This window comes from Nilaparvata lugens, chromosome 1 (genome assembly GCF_014356525.2).
Source record: "Nilaparvata lugens isolate BPH chromosome 1, ASM1435652v1, whole genome shotgun sequence".
Taxonomy (NCBI): Eukaryota; Metazoa; Arthropoda; class Insecta; order Hemiptera; family Delphacidae; genus Nilaparvata; species Nilaparvata lugens.
In genome coordinates, this window is record NC_052504.1 from 82,088,315 (window position 1) to 82,107,768 (window position 19,454).

The 19,454-nt window shown below is 32.8% G+C and overlaps 2 protein-coding genes across 3 annotated transcripts; one reads left to right on the forward strand and one right to left on the reverse strand.

Moving 5' to 3' along the window:
* The first annotated feature begins 348 nt into the window (after positions 1 to 348).
* LOC111048630 (organic cation transporter protein) lies at positions 349 to 14,122 on the forward strand. Of its 2 annotated transcripts, XM_039445117.1 has the most exons (10): positions 349 to 814; positions 2,134 to 2,305; positions 2,959 to 3,062; positions 4,357 to 4,511; positions 5,738 to 5,906; positions 6,578 to 6,719; positions 7,361 to 7,508; positions 8,372 to 8,554; positions 12,102 to 12,286; positions 13,642 to 14,122. In XM_039445117.1, the coding sequence occupies exons 1-10, from the start codon at positions 585 to 587 to the stop codon at positions 13,828 to 13,830; spliced, it is 1,677 nt and encodes a 558-aa protein (XP_039301051.1). In that variant the 5' UTR covers positions 349 to 584; the 3' UTR covers positions 13,831 to 14,122. The 2 variants fall into 2 exon arrangements, with proteins under 2 accessions (XP_039301051.1, XP_039301059.1); XM_039445125.1 differs by lacking the exon at positions 8,372 to 8,554 and having other exon boundaries at positions 357 to 814.
* Positions 14,123 to 14,841: 719 nt separating this feature from the next.
* Positions 14,842 to 19,426, reverse strand: LOC111048629 (nuclear transcription factor Y subunit beta). The gene is made up of 3 exons (XM_022334554.2): positions 19,299 to 19,426; positions 17,615 to 17,806; positions 14,842 to 15,810 (listed from the first exon to the last, which is right to left on the reverse strand). The coding sequence occupies exons 1-3, from the start codon at positions 19,302 to 19,304 to the stop codon at positions 14,950 to 14,952; spliced, it is 1,059 nt and encodes a 352-aa protein (XP_022190246.2). The 5' UTR covers positions 19,305 to 19,426; the 3' UTR covers positions 14,842 to 14,949.
* Between the last annotated feature and the right edge of the window lie 28 nt (positions 19,427 to 19,454).

The window sequence follows — 19,454 nt, forward strand, 5'->3', positions numbered from 1 at the left end:
GTCGAGCTCTGTAACCGGCCTAAGGTACAGTGATAAAGCTCTCTTTCAGCATTTGAATTTTTAATAGTTTTTAGTTTTATTAAAATTTACTGGTAGGTATCATGAAATAAACTTTGCTTTAAACTATGAAGAGGCTTAGGCCTAATATCTCAAAATAATTTTTGGTCAATAAATTATAGGCAAAATTATTCCCAAAATAATAGGCGAATTGTCAATGAAGAAGCTAATTTTTTTATCAATGTAAAGTTCTCCAAAAATTTGTAATCTGCCGGTGACAGGTGAGTCAATGATAACATGTGATATCATGTGATTTGTTATCTCGAGTACCTACACAAATTTACATCAAAGAGAGAAATAATCATAATTTTTTTTTATTGTGTGTATAAGTAGACCCCATGTTTTTAATTTGATAATGTTTACTTTCTTGTGGTTAAGCAATTAGGCTAACTCTATATTGTAAGTATTAGGCAAAAAAGATAGATTTTCAAAATCTTCGTATATGTACTTGCTGAATTTCTATCTCATTATTTTTTGTTATATTTCCAGTCAAATTTACTAGGTTTTTACTAGATTCAAATGTTGTGATGGACCGAGATGCGGCAGCAATAGAAGCTGCCTTGGAAAAAGTGGGCTCCAAAAGCAGTTGCTGGCTGTGGGGTGTATTTATCTTGACCAGTATGCCTGGTGCTTTCAATTCAATGAATATGATGACCTATGTGTTCTTCACCCATGTCCCCCCTTACTGGTGTAAGGTTGATGAGTTGACCTCTGCCGGATGGACTCATGCACAGATCAGGAATGTCTCATCACCAGAGTGAGTTGATTTTCAGAAAAAAGGAAATTTCTCTTTTTATAGTTTTGGAGAGCACAATACGGTACTTTTGTTTTGAGTTGGTTTCATAATTTGAAGAGCACAAAGCTTTTGTTTTGATTAATTATCCGCCTGTAGCCTAATCCAGAGTCATATTTGAGAACGGATCTTTTGTCATCCATTGTTGCGAGTTGTTATAACATTCTTCCGAGTAAGATTAGGCTTATCCAGACTTTAATTGGGATAAAAAATAATTTTATAGAATTCCTATATTTAAATTTACAAATGCCAGCGTGTTTGATTAAATAAAATCATACGTAGACTGTCTAGTATTAAATTTTAAGATTAAGTACAACTTGGAGTTGAATAAAAATTAATAAAGTAGGGTACAACTTCAAGTGCATTGATAGATTTAGTAGATACTGCATTGAAATTTTCAAGAAATAATTGAAACTCATTCTTTTGAATAATTATCTATTGATTGTTTAATATTTTATTTAGATAGATATAAATTAATAAATTAGATAGATATAGGCCTATAAAAATAGATTATATAGATAGCCTATATATTTTATTTAAAGGTGGAAGAAGTAAAATTGATTAATGTTTGATTAATTATGCTAGTCTATAAGTTTGTTGTTTGTACCATATTAGCCTACAGATTTCAAAAATAAATTTACATTTATATACCAAATTGCCAGCAAATAATATATAATGATTTCTACTCTTATGTCTTATCTTATACAGTTGAAACCTTGTTACTGTTTTGATGATTTCAATAAAATTTACATACAGTAGTGTATTATCGAATATCATTCTATATAAAGGGTCATAATTTTATAAGAAAAAGGAAGGGAATCTTAAGACATTAACTTATGGTTTTATTTCTTTCCAAATAATGAATTGATAACTTTTTAAAATCAATGTAGTAGGTACTCTTTTATTGCCCTGATTTAGAATTTAAAAATGTGTAACTTTTAGCCTACCTACCTATTAAGAGTAAAAATCATCACAGAAAATATGACTAGTTTAAAATACAAACTACTTACATATAATCATATTTATTATGTGGATAGTTAAATAAAATTGAGAAGATTTCTAGCTCTAGTCAAGAAACCTCTAGGATTGCTGAAAAAAGTAGCTTTATTTATTTCATTTAACGTTTTTTCTATTCTATTGTGGTACTATAATAATGTATATTACAAATCTCTCAGCTTCTGAGAAACAGTATTGACTATTATACAGAACAATTTTTTTTACATAATATAAGTTAATGCTTCAATATAAGTTCAACGAACATTGGTACTGTATTAATGTTGCAGCGCTTCAGATAATAGCTGCTTTAGATATGATTGGGATTATGCGCAGTTGGCTGGTTTGGGCTACAATGGGTCATTGGACTTCATAAGTAAAGCGGAGCAAAAACCAAAGTTGATAGAATGCCAGACATTCGAATATGAAGAAAGTACACCAAAATCAACTATTGTCAGTGAGGTGAACTATAGCTTGAATTTATTAAATTTTACAAAACAATGCAATTATTATGGTACCGTATAATGAATAAAATTAGTCACATTAAAATTAACGGTATAAAAATGTCTGGTAATTTCGAAGTAGGCCTATAAGGTTTTTATCGTTATTCCTTTCATCAAAAATAAATTTTGTAAATAATTCTGATAGCATATTTTTTAATAATTATTCATAAGAAAGTTTGAAGGTGAATTTCAATTATTAAGTTTTAATGATTGATTGAATTTCAATGATAGATAGCATTAATATAGCATATAGTTCTGCAAAGATTAAGGCATAATTACCTGGAACCAATTTTAAATTCTACTGATTGAGCTGGATTTATTTGAAAATTGAATTCAGCTTTAACTTCAAACTTTAAATGTATATAGTTATTTTAAATGTTTTTTACTTGTGCACTAATTATGTATTCTCTTGTTTACATTATGCCCTAAATTTTGGCACATCACATTTTTTTCTACTAGCTTTATAATGGTAGACTTGCTTTACAATCATGTCTCTCCTATTTCTATGAATACCTATTGATTTTTATTACATTTGTTTAATTCTAATATCCATTCGACTTTGAATTATTAGAGGTTATTTTTCGTACTTTTTAAAATATTAATACTTTTCAGTGGAATTTGGTTTGCCACAGAGATCATCTTAGGTCTTTTACTCAAGTCACAATTGCGTTTGGAAAGTTCTTTGGTGGTTTCGTATTTGGAGCTATTTCTGATAAGTGAGTTGATAATTACAAAATGAAACCCTTAGGCAATTTCAATCTTTGCATTTTGATTGTAACCGTTCAATATAATAACGGAAAGAAATGTCCGTTATTATATATATAAATGTCAGTTGGAATCTATCTACTTCCCAACTGTACTGTAACTTACAGCTGATTATGTGTGAGCACACACGAAAGCATGCTACTGTAAAATATTAATTTTTATTATTTAATTAAAGTGGATTTTTGACAACGTTTTAAGTCTATTCAATTATGGAAAAGTTCCACAACATCAACATTCACGCTACAAACTTAATTAAGGAAAGAAAGGTGTTTGATTTTTACACATTTTTGAAAATGGCAGATTCTCTACCATTCAATCGTTTAGGCCTACTTGAATATCAGTAAATTTTTGAATCAGTACTACATTCAGACCTCACTCTTGCTGTAAACTGCATCACTAGATGCCTACTATTCTTAAATATTATATTATTAAATTTGGTTTTATCTCATATCTATTGAATACTGCTTTCTGTCTACGGTACTCATTCATCGGATGAACCGTACTCTTATGAATTACCATCATAACGTATTTTATATTTATAATATAAATTGCTTTAATAATATTTATCAGAGCAGATTAATATGTATCCATTCATTCACATAAACATTTCAAAAAATATTAAAATTCCAGTCAAACTTCTTGACAAAAATAGCTACTCTTTCCTACAAGCATTTCTTTTTTGTCTGCTTTAGAGGGTTAAGATAGTGACAAATTTGTATTCAAACTGAGTTCTATTATTGATAAAATTTCAACGAGATATCAATTTATAAAATGGTACATTAAAAATCAAATTATAACTAATTTATTTTTGTAGTGAACAGGGATCTAAAATTATTCTTAAATTCAAATGGGCTTACATTACAGCAGTGTAATTTGTAATAAGCTTTTAACAAAAATCGAGAGAGTAGATCTTTCTTAATAGTACCCAGAGAGTAAAATTTTTGAATACCATTGATGAATTGGATCAATTTTGAAATGTTTATTGTCTTTGAGACATAATTTTTGAAAATTATGTATGTAGGATGCTCTCCATTTAAATATCCTATAAGTTGAAAGAAATAAAAATGCTTTTATGCATTTATTTTGTTTCGTTTTTATAAGTATACCGGTAAATAGTGGAACTTCCGCATCACAATTAACGTTTTATCATAACATTTAGGATATTACTTTTAAAAGTTGAATGACTGTTTGTGTTTGAACTTCGAAATTTTGTGTGTGATGTTCATCTAATATTTGTTTTAACAGATATGGAAGGAAAACAAGTTTTATACTTGCAACAGTGCTGTACATCGTAGCAGGGCCTTTAGCAGCTCTAGTACCCAGTTTCACGGTATTCAATATAACCAGATTTATAGTCGGAATGGCCGGATCTGGTGTCTATGAAACAACCTTCACCATCCGTGAGTATTAGTAAATACTCTACTAATTTCATTAGAACTACTAATTTCATTAGGCTACTGATGACGTGTTTGACTAATGTAAATTGGAACTAAATGAATGATGTATTACACAAATTTTTATTATCATGTGAATTCTTCATTATTAAAACTACTGTGATGTGAATTAGACCTATAGGTACATCACATTCATAATTCTGTTTCATGTTTGTAATCCATATTGATTGATATTATGGTATTTTAAATAGCATAAAATTCGGCAGTGATTCTCAATCTATGTTTCTATAAAACCCATTAAACAATATTTACTTCAACAATTAGTTACTTCAGTATTTTATATAATTTATACTCTAATTTATATAATTTAATGTAAATTAGAACTAAATGAATGATGTATTACACAAATTTTTATTATCATGTAAATTCTTAATTAATGAAACTACTGTGATGTGAATTAGACCTACATTACATTCTTAATTGTGTTTCATGTTTGTAATCCATATTGATTGATATTATGGTACCGTATTTTAAATAGCCTACAATTTTGCAGTGATTCTCAATCTATGTTTCTATAAAACCCATTAAACAATATTTTCAACAATTAGGTAGTTCAGTATTTTATATAATTTATACTACTACAAAGATAGATATCATGGAATATTTTTGGAAAAAGTATATTATTAAATCTGATACAATATCTACTTAAAATGTATGTATTCAGGGCTGCTTCCTAGTTTTTATTTATAAAATAACATAATAGCACTCTTTTTTGAAAAGTTTGTAATATAAAATAACAGATTAAAAGCACAAATTAATAGGTACTAATTAAACAAATCAAAACTAATTTGTGTTTTTAATCTGTTATTTTATATTTGAAATTTTTCAAAAAAGGGTACCTACTATGATGCTATCTTATAAACTGATACAATCTAATTTTCTTTATAAGCTTCCAATTAAGTAATACATGTGAGAATGTGCTACACTCCAAATCTAATGAAAGATCTACTTATATTAAGAAATGTGGTGGTCAAACTACCGGTTGATTGGTAGAACCTAAAAGTAAAATTGGATGAGTAAATCCTACTATTTTGCATTTGAAAATATATTGAATAGATTCAAACACCCCAACTTAGTTTTAGCCCTTCCTAAGCTTATAGTGCAAATAATTTTACTCGTCTCGAATTTTGAAACTACTAGAAAAATCAAAATTGCTCTATTCCATTTTTCAGTAACTGAAATAGCGGTTCGGGTGTACAGAACACTATTTGGTTGCGTATTCAACATATCCTACCCAGTGGGTTACATTCTGCTCCCTGTATTGGCTTATGTATCCCATGATTGGAGGCAATTGCAACTTTATGTATCTCTATCGATTCTGGTACTCGTTATGCATTTTTGGTCAGTGTTTTTATACATTATAGTAGCTACATAAACTATGAAAAACCACATGATGAAAATCCTTCAATTTTAATTACAATGCTTTCGTTTTTCTTAATACTCTTATTCTTACATATTAATTATTAAAAATATTCCAAGTATTTTGTCGTTTAGTGTTCTTAATCGGCAACGCTGCTCTCCTATCTTTCTCCACTGCCATTATAACGTTGTCCTAACTATAGGTACTCTACTACTACATTTCTAGCTATGCAGAGATAGTATTTCTAGATAGTATTTCTAATGTTTTGCTTGGATTAAAAATATTTAATTATATTTCCTCCTAGATATTTTTTCATTTGACCGATTTGTGGAAGATAATATGCGATTTCAAATTCTCCTCACAAAATACACTAATCTTTTATACAGATTCACTAATCTGTTTCACTAATACCACTTTTTTAAATCTCCCTTTATACTTGTGCAAAAACAATAAAAGACTTACGTTTTACTTTAGGTACAGTAGTCACGTTTTCTCTAGTCCTATAAATTTTAATAGATAATAATAAGAGACTCACAGTAGTCCTATAAATTTTTTAAGAGCATATTATATTACCAAGATCATAATTATTATTCATTTCAATATAATTGATTTAATAGAATGGATTGACATTATAGAATTGATTGAATTTTAGTCTTCTCCCTGAATCTCCACGTTGGTTATTATCCAAAGGCAAAAACGCTGCTGCATGGAAAGTTCTAGAAAAATCTGGTGGAGTCGACAGAGATGCCAGAAATAGACAAGAAAATAGACCCGCACCTGCTCCGCCGAATCAGGTACAGTAGGTCATAAAATATTCTAAGTTTTAATAGAAAATATAGAACCGATCAGGCCACCCATTCAAAATGTTCTTTATAAATTTGTAATTATTTTATCAAATAAATCTTGTAAAACACGGATAATTTCTTAGTTATGATTTCATAATCAAATTATTTTTATTACAGTATTCAATAAATTCAGAAAAAGTACATCATTACATAGTTTCTAATTTATTTCTATTCTCAAGTAGCATTACAATGTAATTCTTTTATCAAGTAATTCTTGTAAAGTACGGATAATTTCTCAGTTATGATTTTAAATTAAAATAATTTTTATTATTCAATAAATACAGAAAAGGACATTATTACATAGTTTCTAATTCATTTCTATTCTCAAGTAGCATTACAATGTAATTCTTTTATCAAGTAATTCTTGTAAGATACGGTTAATTTCTCAGTTAAGTATGATTTTAAATTCAAATAATTTTTATTGGATATTCAATAAATGCAGAATAAAGTAAATTATTACATAGTTTCTAATTCATTTCTATTATTAAGTAGCATTACAATGCAATAATTTACATTAGAAAGTACATTATTACATAGTTTTCAATTCATTTCTATTGTCAAGTAACATTACAAGTAATTTCACATTTCAGGGGCAGGCTGCGAGAAAATCTTGTTGCAAAAGGCTACTTCATTCGCTAGAAGAAATATTGTCATTGTTTGGTTCAGTGGAGATATGTAAACGGATATTCATCTGTTATTTTGCCTGGTTTGCAGCTTCAATAACATATTATGCAATTGGTAAGTGGGGCTAACTTATTTCTAGCCAATCTCTGTACGGTTACTTTTTGTCCGAGTTGGGAAAAATACTATATCTAGTTACTTCACTCTAGGGTTTAAATAAACCAATTTTTCTAAATCTTGATAAACAAATTTCTGAATTTGTGAAATAGACACTTCCGCACTGCTCTTCTCGAAAATGTTCTAGGGAGAGAGGATGGTTATGGGATAAAGGTAGCCATGCTCAGATTGAATGGAGAAAGTAAACACTTAGCCTTATTTCATGAGTGGGAGAGAGATGAGTGTGGTCTTTCATGTATCTAAATTTTCTCATTCATGTTCTCGCATGATTTTCATATCAAGAAAAGGCTCTTCGAAGTATATATTAAAATCAAAGTCTACATATAACTTTTGTTTAAGGTTCAGAACTTTGGTTCTCAATTCAAATTGCAAAGACATTATTTTATTTCAAATAAACTTGAAATACAGTATCAGTGTTTGATATAATTGTGAAATTTTACCCTAGCAACATTGTATCACTTCTCTGTCAGTATTCTATTCTTTATTATACAATATTTTATGATCCATGTTACTTATACACTTTGCATGATCACACTGATTTTTCAATCAGTTATACTCAATTACAGTTTTTTTTTAGTTCAGTTGCCTTTGGTGCTTCTTAGAATACTCCAGAAAATAGCATTGAATATGAAAATGCATTCATAATAGTTTAACATTTTATATTTATAAGAAGTATCGAACACTATACTCATAATCATTCAATTTTTTCAATCATAAATTCATGTCACACATCACAAATCATAAATTCATGTTATTCAATATTTTAAGAATTAGTTTTTAAAATAATATTTTTTATTCTCCAGCATTGAACGCGGATAATTTCACAGCAAACATATACATATACTGTGCTTTGAACGGGGCTGTAGAAGCACCTGGATACGTTCTTTCCTTTCTTTGCTTGATGACTTTTGGAAGAAAGCCAGTCAGCAGTTTGCTGTTTTTCATTACTGGTTTATCATTGCTCCTCATTCTAATTGTACCTCGAGGTAAGAATTCAACTGATAAGATTAGAAACAATATTTTATAAAAACATCCAGGACGGTGTATGAAAACATTTAATAGAATTGAAACTAAATCAATTAATAAAGGTAGCCCTACGTTACGGTTCTTGGTCAAGTGTATTGAGTTGGACAATATTTGCCTCTACATCCATTGTTTATCATTCTATTTATAGATGAATAGTCCCTTTCCAAAACACATGTAAATTCTATAAAATGTCCAATAAAATTCTGCATTCTGTCATTTCCTTTGTAATTGTATGAAAAATTGATTTCATTTGAATAAGCTGGCGATACATAATTTATCATGTGCTAATGCTCCTCCGCCACAAGGTTCTGGCAACTGGGTCTCCTCTCTACTTACAAGGGAAGAAAAACTCCACAACAAACATCTCAAATATGTCTTGGAATAGATGGTGAAGAGGTAGATAACCCACTCTTAGTAGCAGAGCTTCTCAATGGCTACTTTACAGATGTTGTAGGGGAGACACTCAAGCATAACAATAAACCCACACAAGATGACGAAAGTATAGACACACAAAAGCAAGAGGGAACTGACGCTAATAGATTCTGCAGACTAGAGCCAAACAACTATGAAGAGATGAAGAATGTCATTAACACTCTGAAATCGAAAGGATCAAGTGGAGTGGATGAATACTCACCATAAACTGTGAAACACTGTGCAGACGAACTGATCCCACCTCTAGTAACCATTATTAACAAATCATTCTGCTCTGGCCTATTCCCATCTCTGCTCAAGATAACAAAGGTCTATCCAAAACACAAAAAGGGGTCAAAAACTGAAATGAAGAATTATCGTTCAATATCTTTGGTATCCACATTCTCAAAAATTATAGAAAAGATTGTCTTACATAGATTACTGACATACTTAAACACCCAATCTCTGATAACCACCAGACAGCATGGCTTCCAAAAAGGGAAATCAACAACATCCGCAATCATCAGCCTCATCGAACACATTATTGATGGAATAGATAATGAAAAATTTATATCAGCACTTCTACTGGATTACAGCAAAGCATTCGACTGCTTGGGACATGACATAATTGAGAAAAAACTAAAACTACTAGGAGTTAATGGAACAGCACACAAATGATCAATGACTTACCTATCATGCAGAACACAACTGGTTGAGATCAAGGGCACAATTCATGGATTAACAAGGCCATACCAATCCAAACCACTACCTGTTGCAAGAGGAGTCCCACAAGGGTCAGTTCTTAGACCAGTTCTCTTCATTCTCTTTGTCAATGACTTCCCTGCACTCATAGAGGATCAAAACACAAAATGCATAATGTATGCCGATGATACAACACTTTTAGTCTCAAGCAACACAGCTGAGGGATTGATCACAAATGCTGCCAACTCTCTACAGAAAACACAAGAATACTGTAATGTCAACGATCTTGTTATGAATGCCTCAAAAACAATTGAAGTTAATTTCAGTAAAAGAGGGGTCCAATTAACAAACTCATGCAGCATAGATAAGGGCAAGGTTGAATTTTTGGGCATTACAATAGACAGGGGCCTATCATGGAACGCACATGTGGATTCAGTACCTATGCAAGAAACTAGGCTCAGGAATCTATGTGGTGAGAAGAGTGAAGTGTATTGCAACACTGGAAGCGGCAAAAGCAGCATACCATGCCCTGGTAGAGTCCCACCTGAGATATGGGCTTATTGTGTGGGGGGGATCGTCTGCGGGCAATCTAAAGAGGGTTCTCACACATCAGAAGAGGGCTATAAGAGTGCTGGCAAGTCTCGAACAAAGAGAGACATGTCGAGATGCCTTCCGTCATCTGGGCATCATGACGGTGACCAACATCTACATCATGGAAGTCATCACCCATGTTAGCAGACTAAATCTCCAGAGAGGCAAAGATGTTCATAAATACGTCACTCGGCAGGCAGACAACTATGTACTCCCAAGGCACAGGACTGCAATCTTCGAAGAGAAACCTTCATACGTGGGCAGAAAACTGTGGAATCACCTACCGGAGAAGATAAAGAGGCTGGATTGTGTGACATTGAAAAAAGACTTAGTGACTTTCTCAAAGGAAGGCCCATGTACGAACTGTGTGAATTTCTTGAAACAGGAGACAGGACAGACTGGCAGTGAACAAAATATAATTGTGAATACAAACAATTCAAATATATATAATTATATATATATATATATATCCTTGACAACAATTGCTATTCTTGAAGAATATGTAATAAAGAATTTTGACTATTGACTACTTGAGTCAGAAATTTCAATTCGTCGCAGGAATTAACAGAAGAGATACGAGACATGGGGCAAGCCTGTTGAGCATTCCCATCCATCACACTGTGACATATAATAGGTTGTTCTGTGTGACTGCTTGCAGACGGTGGAATAGCTTACCCGCATCTTTGAGGAGTGTGGAGAGGCGGACACTGTTCGGCGCGGAGGTCTTGGCGTGGTTGAGGGAGGGCGATCGGGGCATAGGATGAGGAAGTGTGTGTACGTGGCGTGTTTGCGTGGAATTTTATTGTTTCTTGCTTAAGAAAAATGCTTTTTTCTAACTTCTTTTTTCAGTCTAAAATATATTCTAAGTTGAATGATTTTTTCTTAATTACTATTGATTCATAATGTTTTATCATATTTCTTATTCTATTTGAGAGATTATTCCCTTATGTTTTTGTGATGTAAATGCATCAGAATTGTATAGGAGGGTTAAGTGGGAGAGAGAGGGCCGGCTGCGCTCCAACTTCGCCCTCCAGGTTAAAATAAAGCCAGCCTATCCATCTATCTATCTAGTGATGCTATTGTTTTTAGTATTAATACAATCAAATTGTTGAAGAGGAATTATTTGATTATCAAATATTGCAATTTATTAATGTGTCTCAATACCCTTTGGATTCGATCCTTACTACACCTGGACTACATTGTATAATTGTTCACGTACGTCTTATTATCTCACGCATAAGGATCAAAACAAAGTGGAAATTGTTTTGTTTTTTCGGATTGGTTTCTACGGATTTGCAGATTTGACGCCTAGTGAGATCGGACTCCCCAAGCGGTGAAGCGATGGAGCGGTGAAGGTAGGGTAGCTGAGAGTGTTGTAAAGTAATACATGCATTAACTGTGTAAGAGCATAATAGTGTAACATCTAAGGTAGGGTAGAGAAGGTCGAAGGAAGCGGAGATGCATTATTTTCAACACTCTCAGCTACCTGCTCCCTGCCTTCTATGTTTGAACCCTTAGAGCCGTTTGCACAGTGACAGTTAAAACTAAATTTTATTTTAAACTGGATTAAATCCGTATCAAGTATAATTTGTTATAATGTGATTCATTTTGAGTTTAAGCCAACAGCTGATTGAATTCAGTTTAAGCTTTCACTGTGCAAACGGCCCTTAGTTTCATACCCATATTGGGAATCATGATCAAGAAAGTGAAATGCGAGCTTCCTTAAATTCAATTCAGTTATGTTTCAATTTCATTCATTATTATTAAGTATAGCTTATAGCAATTATTTATTTTCACCCACAGATTTTCCGATAGCGATTCTCATTATGGCATTGACTGGGAGGTTCTGTATATCGGCTGTGTTTGCAGTAATCATTCTACAAACTTCGGAGCTTTTTCCTACCGTCAACAGGAATTCAGCCATCGGTACCAGCTTGACTGTGGCTCAATTGGGAGCTGTAGCTGCCCCATATGTTGTCAACTTTATGGTGAGCTGTTCAAATATCTTATTCAATTTATGGTAGTCCTCATATAATTCACTATCCATGACAAACTGCAAGTAGGAATCCGTTTTGAACTACATTCTAATTTTTGAATATTAGCATAGAGAAACAATAGCATAAGTAGATATGCCACGGTATAGGGCGTTTATGTCGCAACTTTTACTGTTATCTCAAGCTGATTACTGTTGATTATTGTCGAATTTTACTGTTTTGTTGGGGTGAGAGTGTATGAACGGCACAATATGAGAGACTACCAGTGTCACACAGCTTCACGGGAAAGAACTACATGAACTATAGGCTTGAGATAACAGTAAAAGTTGCGACATAAACGCCCTTTACCATGGGATATCTACTTACGCTAATGTTTATCTATGATATTAGTTATTAAAAACTAGTCCTCATATGTGGAGCGCTTCCTTTTTTACTTTCCTTGCCCTATTACCATAGGTAAGGAAAGTATTGCTTTCCGAAAAAAATTAAGGTACCCCGATTTCTAAATTTCTATACGTTTCAAGGTCCTCTGAGTCCAAAAAATTGGTCTGTATGTATGTGTGTGTGTGTGTGTGTGCAATACAAGATGGCGAAAATGTTGTCAAAAAAAGGGTTTTTCGCGATTTTCTCGAAAACAGCTCCAACGATTTCGATCAAATTTACACCTAAAATAGTCATTGATGAGCTCTATCAACTGCCACAACTCCCATATCTGTAAGAATTTCAGGAGCTCCGCCTCATCTATGCAAATTTTGATTTTAGATTCCCAATTATCAGTCTTCAGATACAATTAAAACAAAAAATTTCAAGTGGAAAGTTTGAGCATGAAAATCTCTACAATTAATGTTCAGTAACATTTTCACCTAAAATTGAAAATAAGCTCGAAATTTGAGAAAATGTGATTATTCAATTGCAAACTGTTGACAACTATTGATTCTATTAAATCATTCACTATGAAGAGATAGCAGACATCGTGTGTCTCCAGCGTTATTGTCCTGTCACCAGCTGGCTCAAATCTTTGAATAGTAGACTTGAGATGCGCGTGAACACTAGCGTCAGGTGATCAATTTTCATAACGGCAAGGAAAGTTGTGTGAGTGCGCCACACCAGATTTTTTCAAATACATTTTCAACAAGTGTTGAAAAATCCAAAAGCGCTCCACATGTGAGTAGGTACTAGTTTCTAATAACTAATATTCAAAACTTAGACTGTAGTGTCGTCGGAAATAGTTCAAAACAGATTAAGGTAGTCACTGTAGAGATTTATTTTGATGCAAAATTTCTTCGTCTTGAAATCTAATAAAATCAACCAATTCCATTTTATCCAATAATTTTAATTTAATTTCTCAGGGAGGAAAGAAGTACTGGTTCCTACCAAGCACATTTTGTGGTATCCTGTCCATTTTGACCGCTATACTCATCGCTTCTCTACCAGAAACAAAAGATAAGCCAATGGCTAATACAGTCGAAGACATAAAAAACCAACCAGATAAAGTTTCGTTTTTGTCGTTTTTCAAATTTGTATGTTTCTGTTGGTGACAAAATAGAGCTTAATGGTCTATGCACCATGTATAACGAGATAAAATTCAACATACATTCAACAATATTCAATAATTTATTTGTATTTTTCATTCAAGCAACTACTTGAAAAATAGGAATCAAATAATTCATATAATTATGTAGAATTATTTGATATGTAGGAGTATTATTAAAACCTGATAAATCAATAGGCTTGTAATCAAAAGGTTACAATATTGATTGGTTTCAATTTTAATAGGCTTCCATTTAGTTTCCAAGTTTTAGGCTTTAATTTTGATATTTTTTCTAAATTGAAAATTCAATTTTCACTTATCCTATCTTCTAGTAGAATTTGAAACCGATGTTTAATTGGAAATAGAGAAATAAGTAGTAGCAGCAATCCAGATAGGAAAATCATTGAGTCGTAATAGTAATCAAAACGATGATTTTTACTGTTTAGTATAATTATTGTGTAAAACCTGAGAAATTAATAGGCTATGAGAACGGTTACAATATTGGTTGGACATAATTATTGAGCCTTCAAAACCCATATTTTAGACTGGACTACAGTATTATGAAAGCAATACAAGCTGTAATATTCTGGTTTCAACATTTCGTTCACAAATTTAGGAGTTTGAATTTCTAGGCTACCATACTATCTTGTCTATGGCGGCACTGCGACAGAATTGAAATCCAATATCAGTGCCATTTTTTAAGTTAGAATATTTATTTTATCAATCTGTATTATTTTATGGAAAAAATAAATGAATTTGAATTCATATAATGAATTTATATAAAAAATTTATATAATAAATTTATAAATGAATTTATACAATAAGAGAAACAAACTGATAGCTTAATAACTGATTATGGGGAACCTAAGGGAAATTTGACATTCCACTGAGTAAATTTCTTATCATTTACTTTTATCTTGAAGAATTTATTGTGGTCACGATTTTAAAGAAATCACTTACTTTGTATATAAGATACGGTAGTCTGCTAATGAAGGTCATCATCGATCAATCAAAGTCATAACTGCACTAAGTATAATTACTTTATTCTTGATAAGTTTCACATGATCAGCACACTTAATTACATATAACCAATAGTACCAATAATCATTTTTGAAGGAGTCAGAGTTTATTCAGTCTTACGTAGAATGCGAACCAATGGAGCTGGATTGTAAGAGTAGATAGGTCCCGGAATCGGTTCAACATCCTTGTACTGCACGTTGGCCACAAATCCAGTTTGTGGGGTTGGCACAGTCTCTGCATCTGCCTGTTCGCTCTGTTGGGTCTGGGTGGAGTAAGCTGGTTGGTATCCAAAAACTTGGGGCTGATTGTTCTGTTGCTGCTGGGCATTAACTATTTTCCCTGATGAAATAACAGCATTGCTCTGGAAAGTGTTGTACTGGTTGAAGTTGTTCTCAGACTCTGGAGTAGAGTTGGGTCTAGGACTCAGGTACTGTCTCTCCTGCTTTGAAGACACATCACCAGTGCTGAATGAATCCTGTTGGCTGGTTTGATCCTCGTATTTGCCGAATGGTTTCTGCTGGAAGCTGGTCTGTCCCAAATGGTTCTGCTGGGTCTGTGACTGCTGGAACGTGTTGAGGCCGAACTGGTTCTGTTGGAAGGCTGGCTTTTGGAACGCGGATTGACCAGCAGTTTGGCCTTGTGTGAATCTGGAGCTTTGGTCGTTGGTTTGAGGAAAAGCGGCAGGGAAAGCAAACTGTTGAACAGGAGCTGCTTCGAAATTTTGGCTTTGCTGAATCTGGTAATTGCTGGACTGTTGTTGAGGCTGGTATTGTCCATTGCTCTCTTGGTGTTGTGATGGACTGGTGAAGCTTTGGGCTGCCTCTGAGTTGAGGGGCGCAGTTGTGAATTCGACTCTCTGCAGACGGCCGTCAGGCAAAAGCACATGGTACACACCACTGGTCACTCCTGGCTGTTGCTGCAGCTGCTCAGATGCTGGGAATGAGGAAGCATTTACTGTTTCTTCTGCCTGTAAGTAAAAAATTGCCTATATTATAAGAGCCCATATATACTGGCGATAATATTTGCGTACAACCGGGAAAGAGTTAGAAGGAAAGATAATAGGATAGAGAAACAATAGCGTAAGTAGATATCCCATGGAATAGGGTGTTTATGGCGCAACTTTTACTGTTATCTCAAGCCGATTACTAATAAGACGATTAGTAGTAGGGAAAGATAATAGCATAGAGAAACAATAGCGTAAGTAGATATCCCATGGTATAGGGCGTTTATGTCCCAACTTTTACTGTTATTTCAAGCTGATTACTGTTGATTATTATCGAATTTTACTGTTTTGTTGAGGTGAGAGTGTATGAACGACACAATTTGAGAGACTACCAGCGTCACACAGCTCTACGGGTAAGAATTACATGAACTATCGGCTTGAGATAACAGTAAAGATTGCGACATAAACGCCCTATACCATGGGATATCTACTTATGCTATTGTTTCTCTATGATAATAGTGCGTTATGCCAACATAAATTGATGATAAAAAACTCCGAAAGCACTCCACATGGTAATAGCATAAAGAATTATTGTTGATTCTTTTCTAACTGATAATAGTTGTCAGATATTATTCACACAACTTTAGACTGCTATGTCGTTTAAAAATTATTAAAAAGTGATTGTTAAATAATATGTAATAACATATTGTATAATTTACCAGTGGGCAGACACGTTATAGCAATAATGAATAAAACTTTCATGTAAAGTGCATGGAATTTGTATGGGAAAAGAAACCTGGAAACCCGAACCATGAAACCTGGTTCTGTAATTGAAATTGATTCTGAACAAATATGGTGGTATTTACAATATCAACGTCTTATTCTTTCAATCAAGTATGGAATTTGATTGAACTGAGAGTTCTGTATAGTCACACATTCTACTACATGAATATAGTTAACCGAACGTAATGAGGTCTATGTTTTGACTCGGATTTTCTTTTGTCTGTATGAATGTATGTATTCAACGCAATTACAGAACGCGTTGATAGAATTCGATGAGATTTGGCAGGAATATTCCTTTTTCAACTGCGCGTCGATGTTTACACAAGGTTTTTTGAAATTTTGCATTTATGATATGAAAAGAAAAGGAATAATAATATGAAAAGAAAAGGAATTCCTCCATACTCCGATATCACTATATATAAATATATATATCATCTACTCTGAAGATAGGATTAATTATTAGACTATAGAATTATTCATAATCAATCAGCTGACAAGTGGATTACACAGATGTCTGGAGAAGCCGTGTCTATTTCTATAAGGTCTATAGTTTCAATCAAAGACCTTAAAGAGGTATGCATCTTTAAGGTCTTTGGTTTAAATATTTTAAAGTCATTTTGCAGTCATGGTATTATTATGCGTGCCCATCAGTATCAATATTCTCACGTTTGAAAAAAAAACTAATTTAATAGGTGATTAAAAATAACAAATGAACTAAATAATGCTAAAGAAATTATAATATTTTTGTTTGTGAAAAATTAATATTCTTCAGATGGAAAGATCATCACGGAACTGGATGAATTATATCATATGGAATACAAATTCACACGTGAACTGAGTTTGTTAACATTTCAAACAGGTGAAATCAGATACTTGTAGATGAAAAAACTGCGTGAGTTCTACTATTCACAGAACTACAAGTCTATAATAGTAAATTGCATAATTCACCAGTGGGCTCACTCTCACATACGTTATTATAGCAATAATAAACATAACTTCAAGTTCAATTCGATTGAACTGAAAGTAGTCATAGCAAGTTACTTGCCTGAGGAGGTGCGTAGGTCGCGGATACCGGAGCAGGAGGTCCATACTGGTTGTCAAGTTGCTGCTGCTTGACAGGCAACAAGAGGAGGCGACCGGACGGCTTCCAGCCACTGGGGGGGTAGGGAGCGGAGGGTGCCTCTGCATAGCACACTGCCAGGCAAGCAGCCACCACAACGACGCTCAAGCAAATGGTCTACAAAATCACAATTATTGTCAAAAAATATAGATTAAATATCCAAAAATGCTAATTATTGAGAAATGTGTAGCCTAATTTAACGTGGATCGTGGATCCTTTGCCCTGCATAATCAAACAATCAAATTTATAGATTTCCATTTTCTCACAATATGATGCAACATGAAACATAATGAAAATGGATATTTAGTACATTAAAGAAAACAAGAATCATCACCAGTAAAAGTACAACTTGCACGCTATGTAATTGATTATTTGGCATAACTTGGACCCTGAAATCTACATAATCAATCAATCAAATTTGAAGATTTTCGTTTTCTCACAACATAAAACAACATCATACATAACGAAAATTAATATTTACTACATAAAGAAAACAAAAATCATCACTAGCAATAGTGATAACCAGCAATAACTTGCTCGCTGGTGAGCGTACTGTAGAATACTAATGTAATGTCAATATTATTTGATAGACTTAAAAATCGAGAATAATGCTGGTCTTGCACTGCATGATGCTATAACAATAATATATATTCACGGTATCTGATGTAGTATCAGATTTCCACATTACAATTTCAAATGTTTATTGTAAGCGGTCAATATTATTGTAAAATCACAACAGTAATTGTTGTACGGTACAACTTACATCATGTACGCATCATCCTACTTACATCAGGCCAAAGTGTCTATGATGTGTTTATTCTAGTTATGCGGCCTGATCTTATAAGTAGATACCGGTACTGATATACAATAATATTGAATGTCTAGGAACCGCTAAAACTTCATCATGAAGGATAAAAATGTTTGAAGAAAATAAATAGAGTATTTTAAATTGAAATTATTGCTTAAACAAGTGTCGTGTGAAACTGAATGACTATCTTATAATTTTCAATAATCACACAGAACATAATTTCAGCTGAAAAATAATTTTATGAATAATTGCTGACAAAGCTACTACCTTACTGTACTTGGTACAAGAGATAACTTCGAAAAACAGTCAATGTGTCGTATATTATCGGTCCCAATCTCACAGTGAGGCGGAATTGGATAGATATAGCCTAGTAGGTCTATAGGAAAAATATATTAGACCGTTCAATAGATTATAGAATGCCTGATTAGACAGCAAATACAAATAATGTACATTACTATAGTTCTAGAAATGTTAAGACTCAACAAGATAATTGTTAAAATTTAAGTGGAGAATAACAATTCAATTGTAAATTAGTTTGTCTCAGATGAATATTTGGTAAAGGAGAAAACCAAGTAGGCTACCGTATATTATATTTGAAGTCTTGAATAAAAATGTCACTTTTCAATTTTACGATGCTAATGATAATTGAAACTGAGAGTAATACGTTTATGTATTAGAAGTCGGAATGTCTTTAGAAAATTAGTGACGTTTTGAGAACACTTAAGAAAATTATTTTCTTCAGATTGAATTATTGTAATTTGAACCTACCTAACTACTCAACAAATACGATGGTTTACTCACCTTCATGTTAGTGCTGTCAATCAGTGACTGATGTCATTTTGTCAACCGACTTAGCTTTTTATACCAAATTGAAATTGCATTTGTGAATGAAGACGTACGTGCTCCTGCTTCACAGCTTGGTACGTGCCAGTAACATTGACCCAGTAAAGTTGTTCA